Below are 12,029 nucleotides of genomic sequence, written 5' to 3'. Positions count from 1 at the left end.
ACCCATCTAATTATTATTATTGAAATGAGGCTTTTTTTAACTGGTTACTGAAAATGAATTAATTGCAGAACCATGGATAAATTGTTAGGAGGCTTTAAAAAGTCACTTCTGATTGTGAAAGTACAAATGCTTTTGGGGGAAAATATTTTAATAAATAAAAATCATCTGTAACCCAAACACCTAAATAGTTACATTTAACATTTTCGTGTGTTAATAGTTCCAATTTTTGTTTCATTTGGAAAAGTTTGATATATTAAGACATTACATTTTCTTTATATAAGAGCATTTTTTCCATTTTATTAAACATCCTTTGCAAGGATGATTAGTGATTTCATCTACTAAGTAATAAACAGTTGGGAAACCTAAGGGCAGGATAGTGTTTGAGCATTTAAATAATTTCTTGTAAAACATGTTTCAGGCATTTTATTAAGTAAAAGCTTACATTTATTTTCATTTGACTAGTGAAGTGACATTGATCATAATGTTGAATAGAAGAATACTGGTTGACAGCTAATTTTTTGTGCTATTTTAATTATATATTGATTATATATAAATTTATTTGGAATCAAATGAAAGTACTTCTCTGCTTGACAGGTAAAGTGTATGCAGTGGGTGGACATGATGGAAATGAACATTTAGGTAGTATGGAGATGTTTGATCCTCTTACTAATAAATGGATGATGAAGGCATCAATGAACACAAAGAGGTAGATCATCATGGACATTTATTTTGATTTGTTGGTGGAAAATAAAGCTTCCTATAACTGAAAGGGCTAATTTTTTACTTTACATTTTTAGAAACTTTAAATACCTTCTTAAATACATTTTGTTAAAGCATCCAATGTGATGCTTTGTTATAACTTCTAAAATTTTCCTAAAAATTAGAACAGTCGTGTCTTTGAGTATGATAATGATTGTTATAGTTTTGACTTATACCTGAGCATTTATTTAACTTTTTATTTTGAAATAATTTTAGATTTTCAGAAAAGTTTCAAAAATAGTTGTGTTCCTGTGTACTAGTGGTTCTCAGCTTAAGATAATTTTGCATGTGGGGATACATTGCCCTCTAATTTTTTATTCTTGATTAATTTAACATAATGTTTTTAACTGAGTTTTCTTGTGTATTGAAAATATGAAAAATTAAGAAGTGTGAAGAGAGTTTGGTTGAGAAGAGATTTTTGGCCCTTTTTTCACTCATGAGGAGAAAGAATCTTAGTGGAAAAACCTAGTCTTAAAATATGCTACTTATCTGTAAATGACCTTTTAGTACTTTAGTGGGGCTTGGTTTATGCTACATGGTAACAACAAATAAATAGTTTAAATTCTAGCACATGAATTAAAATGGGGGGAGAAAATCCTTAAGTACATTTTTAATCTTTATACTCTTGCCTCTTTATCATGCTAAGCTGGTTTTTAGTTGAGAATTGAGTGAAACTTGTCTAACAAAATAGCAGTTGAATTTCTTTAATCTTCTAAAATATGCCTTAAGCACTACAATAGCTTTCCAACTGTGTAAAAAAATAATAGAAATGCAATTATTTTCTTATGTTATTTGCTTTTATAATTTGTATCCCCCCAAAACATTGTTTCAGTTTGCATTCCAAAATAATATTCACATGTTAAATACCTGGTTTTCTTTATTTTTTTTTTCCCCTTTTCATCTTTTCACAAAAATGAATACTGATGTCAGTTCAAGCTATGATATGATTTTATTGAAATCCATCATCCTAACAGAGCATCTCCAGGGGTTGATTTATTTATTCACCAAAAACTGGTTAAGTGCCCATTGCAAGATATCACATGCTGAAGATGCAGCAATAAATAAGACAGCCAGCATCCCTGCCTCCATAGAGCTTACATTCTAAAAGGCAAGATACAAATAAAGACAATTACAAGGGTAACAATGTTAGCACCAGCATAAGTAAAGGATGCTTGAGAGTGGAGATCTTAATGACGTCCCACTTAACCTAAGATCTGAAGGAACAGAAGAGTTTAGACTGATTAAGTGGTTTGTCAAGGTTGTTTAATCTGGTGGGCTTTGAAATACACATACACACTTTTTTTTTTTGATAGCAGGGGAGTGAAAGAATCAGATTTCTCTTTTCAAAGATCCTCTGCTATGAAATGGAGAAGGTATTTGAGGAGGACCAGAGTGAAAACAGTTGGAAACCAAAAGGGTTATTGTAATATTTTCAGTCAAAGAAATAATGGTGGCTTGGACTAAAGTGGTGGAAGTTGAGATAGAGGAAAGAGGATGTATTTGAGAGAGTTCAGAAGTGTACAATCAACAAGATTTTATGATAATTAGATGTGGGAGGTAAAAAGAAAATAAGGTAGGGGCAAAGATGACCCTTCAGTTTCTAACTTAAACAGCTGAATATGGATAGTGGTGTCATTTTCTGCATTAGGAAAAAGACTGTACAGGATACAATTTTTGTTTGTCTTATAATGGGTATATTAGTTTTCTATTTGTAACCAATTATGACAAACTTAGCAGCTTAGAACAGCATCCATTAATTAGCTCACAGTTCCGTAGGTCAGAAGTCCAGCAATTTTAACTGAGTTTTCGAAACACTTAGGGTCTCACAAGACCAAAATCAAGGTGTAAGCTGTAGGCTCTAATGGAGGCTCTGGGGAAGAAACTACTTTTATGGTCATTTAGGTTATTGACAGAACTCAGTTCTTTGTGACTGAAGGACCGAGTTTCTTGTTTTTACTGGCTGCAGGCCGGGAGTCACTCTCAGCTCCTAGAAACCATTCTGAGGTCCTTTCCAAGTGTTCCCCTCCATCTTGAAACAAGTAGTGACTTGCAGAATCTACCTCATTCTTTGAGTTTCTGACCTGTCTTCTGCTACCAGCTGGAGAAGCCTCTCTGCTTTTATAGGGCTTATGTGATTAGATTAGGCTCATTCAGGTAATCTCCATTTTGCCATGTGACATAGCAGAATCATAGGAGTAAAACTAGAGGGTGAACATTGTGGTGGGAGACATCTTAAGATCTGCCTAGCACAGGGAGGTAGACAGTAAGTTTCACTTCAGATTAAAGTTAAGGTTGAAGATCCAGACACACAAATTTGAAGTAGAAGTTGGATGTATGTCTGGAAATATATATTAGAGTTATCATAAATCCATGGAAGGAATGAAATTGTCTATAAAGAGAGTATAGGGTGATAAGAGGCTTTAGGAAACTTCATAATTCAGTGACAAGAAGGCATAATTCAGTGGAGAAGGCACTGATAAAGGAAGCTGAAAAGTACCAGCCAGATATGTAATGTAGGAGGAAACTCAAACGTGATATCACAAAAATCAAAAGAAGAGAGTTTTGAGGAGTAGGAAATAACCAATACTATCTTATGCTCTTGTGGTTGAGGGGGTGGAGGGAGCAGGGAGCTGTATGGCACACTCACTTCTGCCATGGTGTAATACCCGTGTAGTCTAGCGTGCACACACGTGAGTTCAGCCACACCTGAAAGCTTTTATAACCACAGTATTTTGTAAGTCACTGCTTTACACTCAAGGGAAAAGAAGTTAAGGAGACAAAATGAGTGACAACATTATCCTCAAGAATTCTTTCCTAGGATACTCTTTTGGTAAACTGAGTGTTAGAATCTCAGTAGAGCAGCAGCTCTCTCCAGAAATAGTAATAGCTAATACATAGCACTGAATATCGGCCAGTCACTGTTCAGTGCATTACCTGTATTGACTCATGAATGTCAGCTATGTCTACCACTTTCTCAAATGGGTGACACATGAAGCAAGGTAGTAGAGGTTTAAACAATACACTTTATACAAAGAACATACCAAGTCAGTGACAGATAAGGTTTAGAATAGTTCAGCTTTTGCTGCAGTGTGTTTTTTAAGAAATTGATATAATTTTTTCCAATCACCATTATGATGAATTAGCTTTTAACATGGGCTAAGTCTCTTCTGTTCCAAGAAGATAAGTAGATGCCCTTGAGAAGTAAAGCAATGTGGTGTGAAGCCTGTAATATAAAGTTGATGTTCTTTTGTATGATACAGTGAAACACTGCAACAAAATGTGGTCTGCAATTACATGAATTTAGTAATGAGATTGACTTCTGACCTCTGTAGCAAACCATCTCTGTCAATTCATCAGCCTCTCAATTATGGAACTGAGTGTTTTACTAATTGAATGTTTTGGACTCCATTTGTAGTATTTTTGCTGGGTTTTCCTTTATTATTTCATTGACGTTTAAAGTAGCCTGTGTAGGCTATGCATAATAAAAACTCCAGCAGGCCCTGTTCGCATAGACTCGCACAATTTGACAACCCTGTAGCCATCTATTCAGAAGCTTTGATAAATCTAAAAATAATGAGAAAAAGCCACATTGATGTTTAATGTGATAAATGGGTGCATTAGCACAATTTTTTTGCTACCTTTTTTTCTGGAGACAGATCGGAATGCTAAAGAGTGTTTTATTGTTTCTGTAGGCGAGGAATTGCCTTGGCCTCCTTGGGAGGTCCAATTTATGCAATTGGAGGGTTAGATGACAACACTTGCTTCAATGATGTGGAGAGATACGACATAGAATCTGATCAGTGGAGTACAGTGGCACCCATGAATACTCCCCGTGGAGGAGTTGGCTCTGTGGCTCTTGTGGTGAGTTATGTGGCAGCTTGCTCACTGGATTGCATTGCATCACATCACATCCCTAACCAAATAAGGGAAGGTCTGGTATATTCATATCTCCAGTATGCAGATATTGATCACACACCAGATTATTTCATAAAATACTGCTCTCTTGCACATTCTGGTCTACCATTAGGACAACATATAAATCAGTTCAAAATCTAATGTCATGTGTTTTTATTATTTTTCTTTATTTAGAACCATGTTTATGCAGTAGGTGGCAATGATGGAGTAGCTTCTCTATCTAGTGTGGAGAGGTATGATCCACATCTCGATAAATGGATAGAAGTTAAAGAAATGGGTCAGCGAAGAGCAGGCAATGGAGTTAGTGAGCTCCATGGTTGCTTATACGTTGTTGGTGAGTGGATATTTCTCTAGTTTAATTTTTTTTATAGGATATACAATAGTGTCAGTAACACAAATTACATTGCATTTAGGCTCAAGTGGAATCAGTCCTGAGATTTGCTTTTGAATTCTTAAGGCTCATATTCATGCTTCTTTGTTTATATCTTCATCTTTCATGTTTAAAACTCTGCCTCCATATTTTTACCTAGGAGTTGCAAGTATACCTAAGGTAGGGGGTTAAATTTAAATAAGATATGTATATTTTTTAATGTAAGGACACAGATTGAATGTGCTTTGCTATTATAAATCTGTAAAGATTTAAGACATGTTTTTCTCATTTTCATTTCAAGGGAATTGTGTTGACTATTTTAAGCAAGCCAATGGATATTTCATATGCATGATGGCGGTTATCATGTCTATACTGCTTTTTGACTTACTGTATAATAGAGTTGGAGGAAACCATAGAGCAGTAGTTTCTCAGACTTTAATATGCATGTGAATAATAAGGAGATACTGTTAAATTGCAAGGGAGGGGCCCAGATTCTTATTCCTAACAGCTCCCAAGTGATAATCAGTGCTATTTCTGGTCCACTCAGCACATTTCCAGTAGCAAGGCTTTTAAAGGGCAGTGAAATAGGAATAATAATGCTCATTTTTAAGAATTATTTTAAGAATCCGAGTTAATGTATGTTAAGCATCTCAAACTCTGTCTGGTACTTTATATCAGTAAATGGGTAGCTATATTGCAATTAGTAATCCCTTCCTTTACAAGAGGAGGTGAGTTTGGAGAGGTTGTCACTAGCATATGTCACACTTTCTCATGTTGATATAAATTGGTGTTACAAAACTTAGAGTTCTTGATATGAGAGTGGTGTATTGTTAGCACTTAAATATCTGCAAGTAATAGAAGTAATAGTGAATATTTCAGTGCTTATGTGTGTTAAAGAAGAGAAATAGCATAATTTACCTTTTCAGTCTAGCCTCATCATCACAGCAGCTCTTTGAGGTAGTGAGAGACTGAGAGAGTGAATAATTTACTCATAGTCACATGCCTAAATAAGTTGATGAAGCTGGAATTTGAAACAGGGTCTGTGACGACCCAGAGTTGTTATATTACACCATTGCTACCTCTTTCAGCTGCCTAGGTAGCATAGGCATTGACGTGTGTTATATCTCAGTAGGAGTGTCATTGTTGCTGTTACTTGTTAAATCTTCTGGGCCTTTATAAGTAGAACAGACATGGTAAAAATAAGACTGACTCAGGTTGAACCTTAAAAACCTTCTTGGTCATTCAAGTCCTACTTAAAACAGGTACAACTGATTTGAATAAGAAAACTTTGAAGGTAACCTGTATGTACAGGAAGCTAATTGTATCCTCCCTTTTCTATTCCTCTGCTTTGAGTTCTTTGTTCAGAATTTATATGCATTCCCTAGGAAAGTGATAGGGAGCCATTGAAAAAGAGGGCCATGAAAAATGTAACTACCCTGTATTAAAAACTTAATCTTCTACATTAGCCTTAGCAATAATTAAAACTAGAGCCTTTGTTATAGTGAAAAAATGTTTTATATCATGGTTGTGGTGATGATGATACTATTACATTTGTTAAAATTCATTAAATTATGAACTAAGATCAGTGAGTTTTACCTCAGTTGATTTAATAAAATTAAACTCATTAGAGAAGTTGACTTTGTTGATTTTTTTTTTAACCTGATCTTGTTTCTAAATAGACTGGTCATAATATCAACACTTCCTGTCCTCAGGAAAATAGGCTTAGTCATCAGGGAGACCTATTACTCATGTAGACTGAGATGGAGCCTAAAAAGATATGTTTATTTTTAAAGGAAATAGAACTGTTAAAATAGCAGTCTCTATGTTTAAGACTCAGAAACATAGTAAGTAACATTGTTAAGATGATCTATAGAGAGGACTGTCAGCATCTGGAATATGTGGCATGAAGATGTAGTTTTGGCAAAAATTGGTAAAAATTCAATCATAGTCCACCATCTCTGTAATTATGATTACAATTATGGTACTAAGGGAAACAGTTGGAAAACTGATTTATATCTAAATCGATTAAGTAATTTAGTTTATTCTATTCTCAAGCCTTCTTACTGTTTAAATTAATATATACATATAAAATCTAATATATACATGAGACGGAATCTCAGTACGTTGTTACTTGCCTCTAGGAGGCTAAGGGAAAATTCTATGAATGTCCGTGGGGTTTTTTTCCCTCCTAAATTATCTGCTTAAATATAGGGACTTTAGTTTTTCTCACTTTAAGGTTTTTAATCCTAATATTGAGGAAAATACTATTTAAATTATCTTGAATTATATAAAATGTGTAATAGGAGTTGGTAGTAGTGATAGATGGAGTTTTCTAAAATGTTTTGGAAAGATTGGTTTTTAGAAGCTATTGGATTGAGATTTAATGGTTAAAGTCTGTGAAACGTGATACTATTTTAAAAACTTTCTCTGTATAGGAGGTTTTGATGATAATTCTCCTCTGAGTTCAGTTGAGCGGTATGATCCTCGAAGCAACAAGTGGGATTATGTAGCGGCCCTCACCACTCCCAGGGGTGGAGTGGGGATCGCAGCAGTGATGGGCAGAATCTTTGCAGTCGGTGGTCATAATGGCAGTGCATACTTAAATACAGTGGAGGCGTTTGATCCAGTGCTGAATAGGTAATTTTATTTCCTTTATGCTTTGGTGGGATCTTCCAGTAACAGATTATTCCAGAGTGCTAAAATGTTGCTACATGTAGTTAATAGAAAACTTTGGGGATAGCTTACTATCTTTCAAAACCAGTCCCATAATAGGGACTTTTTGTTTTGTCTTTTGAGTAAAGTAAATCATGATTTGTTTTAGGATAACATCCTTTCTCCTCTATCTTTTCAGGTGGGAGCTTGTTGGATCTGTATCTCACTGCAGAGCTGGAGCAGGTGTAGCTGTGTGTGCCTGTTTAACTAACCAAATTCGAGATGTAGGTCATGGATCCAGTAATGTGGTCGACTGTATGTGACTTGAGTTCCAGCCACCAATTTAGTCATATCTGGTAGGCAAGAAAGACAACCAGGATTTTGAAATGGCCACCTTTGAACAGTTTTAACTACTACTAGAGTCTCATTTAAATGTAAACTGTTGTGACTAAGTGCAACTTTTGAAATGGTAGCTGAAGAACTGCTAGTAATAAAGTTAAAGCCGATGCTTCCCACTTTAACAAATAATGAACTAGGGAGGGAAGGAAAACACCCTAACCTGAAACTATACTTCCTCCAAAAAAAATATGTTTAAAGGACTACCAAAACCTTGAAATTCCTTTTTTTTTTTTTTTTTTAAATGTGGATGAGTCAAAATGTAAAATGAAGTCATTTGCTGAGCTTTACCTTTTGCCTAAAGGTGTTAACCTTAGGCAGTGGATTTTTCCTAGAGGGGAGATTGGAACCTATTCATCAACACAAGGATATCAGGACACATAACAGATCTGCTCCATTTGAAGATCTTTTCTACTTGGTGCTGATGAATTTATGCCTTGCTTTTTTCTAGGTGTTGATTTTTCAATTCCTTGGATATTTGAAGAAAAAGGAAAAATGTTTAATTCTTCTGAGTGCCCCTTGGCTGTGTTTTCAGAAGCTTACAGGAATGCTATATGAAGCCCTTAATTTCAGTTTGATTTGTTAGGACACCAAAAGATCTAACTGAACTAACTCCATCTGAACAAATCTACACTTTTATTTTTTCATCTCATGCAGAAAGGATTTGTTTCATAATCAAAAATTGAACCAGAGGAGATATTAGAGAAGGCTTTAGAGTCAGCATTATTCTGGTGCCCATTTGAGAGACCTTGAGAGGGAGTGATGTCCATCACGTGACTCCCTGATGAGGGGACTCCGAAAATATGTTTAACATCCTCCTTTGACTTAATCATTTCATTTTGAACCCAACATTTATTATCTTTCTGTTTTGCTATTTTCCACCATCATAATTTTTCTAAACTGTACAGAATCTGGATTTATTTATTATCAGAACATGAATGCATTTTTACAAAAACCCTTTCTTTATAGACTAGTTGAACTGTTGATTACTTCAAGCTCATCATTACCAATAAAAGATATTGTAAAAACAGAGAAAGATTGAAACTCTTTTTCTTGTTATATTTAATTCTCTCCAGTATTTATTGAACTTTAATTGAAAATATTTCTTTACATTACATTGAAGCCAGGATATTGATACACCTGCCGATCTAACAGCTCTTCATGGTTTTACCAGAATTATAAAGTGACTTATTATATGTATATATTTTTATAAATATTTATGAAGAATATTAAAATATTCTATTTTGTATTTGCAGTGCAGTTTGGTACCTCTTTTTTAGGCCTTCCTAAATTTTCCTTTAGTCATGCCTTAGAATTCAGTAAAAAGTTTACTGCTGTCAGTCATCTTGTTCACAAGGAAGCTGGGGCAGTGAAGAACACTACTCCATCTGTCCAGCCCTGAAGTTCATTGCCTGGTAGCTGTGATGGTCCTTATTAAATGGCAGCCTAGGCTTGTCAGTACAGTAAGGCAAAAAGCCACATGACAGAAGCCAGTGCCTTGGGTATGTTAGATCAAAAAAAAAAAAAATAAGAAGAAAACAGTGTAAGAGGGGTCAGCTAGCAGATAAAGGTCTTTCATGAAGCAGATTTAAATGTTCCCAAATTATGCCATTTTTTGCTGTCAGCCTGTGGGCAAGTCCATAAGTCATTGCTGGATCTGAACTAGTGTTCTCTTATACAACTGTAACTGTATTTCAGTCAGTCCCAAAAGCACTTAACTTGTAGCACTCACTGGACTGGCTACAACTGGCTGGATGTGGAGAATAAGGCTCAAAACTTGGCTTCAGCTATTTCTCATGTCTAATGGAGTCCTTTTATTATAATGCTTGTCTAGGTATGGCTACTAGTGTGTTATATTTATTTCTGTGGGGGAGGGGATCTTTTTTGTTTCTAAGATTATTTAAAATGTTTTTTTCTTTAACATGTTTCTGCCTTTGTCATGTGTATAGCATTAAGGTGTTCCATTTCCATTACTGGTTTTATCTGTACAGTAGTCATCTAACATTACTAAGTTGGTACCCTAGCTACCCATAACATATAAGTACTCATAAGGGAGGTAAAGTGACGTAAGTGGAACACGTGGCTGGCTGTTTCATTATGTGTGGGCAGTCAGAAGCATAGCCCTGAAGGACCTGACAGTGGTGTGAAAAGATTAATAGTGGAATCAATCAGGCTGAAGGAATCATGCAACTGAAAGGTGATTATATTCATAGGAAAAGAAGGATGAAATATTCAAAGAAGATGGCTACTTAATTGTGAGGCCTGTGCCTTTAACTCCAGATGTTAATATCACCTACCAGAAAGATGTAAAATAGAGCTAAAATTCTAAATTCTAAATGAAAAAAAAAAAAAAAAAAAAAAGTAAAAATTTGCATATTTCTTTAAGAAATATTTCTAGTTGCTTTTGTGTGATTCTCCCATATAGTTATGAAAGCCACTGCTTTTATTGTTGTACTGCCAATTTCAAAACAAATTACTTGATATTGTTTTTTGACTAATTTCACTATATTCTGTGTAACTAATTTATTTTTAAATGTTCAAATAAACTTAGTACTCTGAATATTATTCATTCTCTTAATTCCTAAATGCATTTTAAACTTACAATGCTGTTAAATGCCTAGATAAGAGATTGTTGAAATTGCATAAGCTACTCTTGCAAATGGTAAACTTGAGAATTTTGTTCCTTTTTTCTCCATGTGTTATATGATAGAAAATGCATTTAGAATCTAATGCATGTCTTAGTGGTTAAGAGTGTTTTCTGTGGTTTCTCATATCAGGCTTCTAAAGAAATTGTGTTGGGATGTCATTGACTCTGTCTCCTTCTCTCTCTCTCTCTCTTTTTTTTTTTAAATATTTATTTGGTTGTGCCGGGTCCTAGTTATGGCAAGCAGGCTCCTCATTTGCAGCATGTGGGCTCCCCAGCTGTGGCATGCATGTGGGATCTAGTTCCCTGACCAGGGATCGAACCCAGGCCCCCTGCATTGGGAACATGGAGTCTTAACCACTGCGCAACCAGGGAAGGCCCCCCCCCCTTTTCTCCTTTATGTGGAATAAACAAGTGGCAATCAAACTTCTCTACAGTGTTTTCTTAAAACCATATATTAGTGTAGTAATATTCTAGCAAATCAAAATAATAAATTATCATATATGCTACCAAGTACCAAGATCAGAAAGTTGCTGTTTATTGATTCAAAATATGTTGCATGTACCTATTATGAACAGGAACTTCTTTCTTTATAGTGTTTGTAACTTTGTTTTTCATTGTTTGATTGCTTTTATAGAATCTTTTCAAAACTATATAATTGTTTATTCTCAATCTTTCAAATACAAAATTGATTTAGTAGGTTGGCTGGCATATTTTTCTCCTTAAAGAAAAGATCTTTATGTTTAACTGAAAATAGGAAGATTTTTTGTTTAACCCTTACAAAAATTAAAGGTTAACAGGCAACTGAGCAACTGTCTCTTCAGAAATTGCCGGCTTGTACTATATAGAAATAAGATTCTTTTTGCATTAGATGTTGTCCTTCCAATTAGTAACCTTATAAAGTTATAATTTTGTTTTTCTACCTACCTTGCCATTGCTAAAAACTTTTCTGAAACTCCTCTTTGAAGATAACCTGAAGATCCATTTGTAAATCATCCAAGAGAATGTCTCATCATAGTTATATGTTAATTTGGACCAGAATCTTAACTTGATAATGGCCCTGTGTACTTTATTCACCAGACTTGATTCAAAATATTTTATGACTATAACAGGTGAAGTCTGCCCTCAAAGAGTTAAGGTTTTCCTTCCTCTACTGGAAAAAAAATTTTTGGAAGTAAACAGTTCCAATGGAAGATTTCTAAAATTACGCTGAGCAATAGTAACGTCAGTGAAAGAGGTATATATCATCTTTAGAAGGTCAAATACTGTGTGATTTCACTTATATGTGGAATC

General features: G+C 34.7%; 1 protein-coding gene across 7 annotated transcripts in view; it reads left to right on the top strand.

Moving 5' to 3' along the window:
- The window catches only part of KLHL8 (kelch like family member 8), a 49,018-nt gene extending 38,297 nt beyond the window's left edge, over positions 1–10,721 (top strand). For 3 of the 7 annotated variants that reach the window (XM_057727425.1, XM_057727423.1, XM_057727426.1), the window contains exons 6-10: positions 595–706; positions 4,452–4,620; positions 4,849–5,008; positions 7,480–7,681; positions 7,896–10,719. In XM_057727425.1, the coding sequence (XP_057583408.1) occupies positions 595–706; positions 4,452–4,620; positions 4,849–5,008; positions 7,480–7,681; positions 7,896–8,019 (767 nt within the window). In that variant the 3' untranslated portion in view covers positions 8,020–10,719. Of the gene's footprint in view, positions 1–594; positions 707–4,451; positions 4,621–4,848; positions 5,009–7,479; positions 7,682–7,895 lie in introns of all 7 variants that reach the window. The other 4 variants (XM_057727428.1, XM_057727429.1, XM_057727424.1 and 1 more) reach the window with 3 other exon arrangements.
- The last annotated feature ends 1,308 nt before the right edge of the window (positions 10,722–12,029 follow it).

Source organism: Hippopotamus amphibius, chromosome 3, assembly GCF_030028045.1.
Source record: "Hippopotamus amphibius kiboko isolate mHipAmp2 chromosome 3, mHipAmp2.hap2, whole genome shotgun sequence".
NCBI lineage: Eukaryota > Metazoa > Chordata > Mammalia > Artiodactyla > Hippopotamidae > Hippopotamus > Hippopotamus amphibius.
This window is presented reverse-complemented; position numbering and strand designations above follow the sequence as displayed.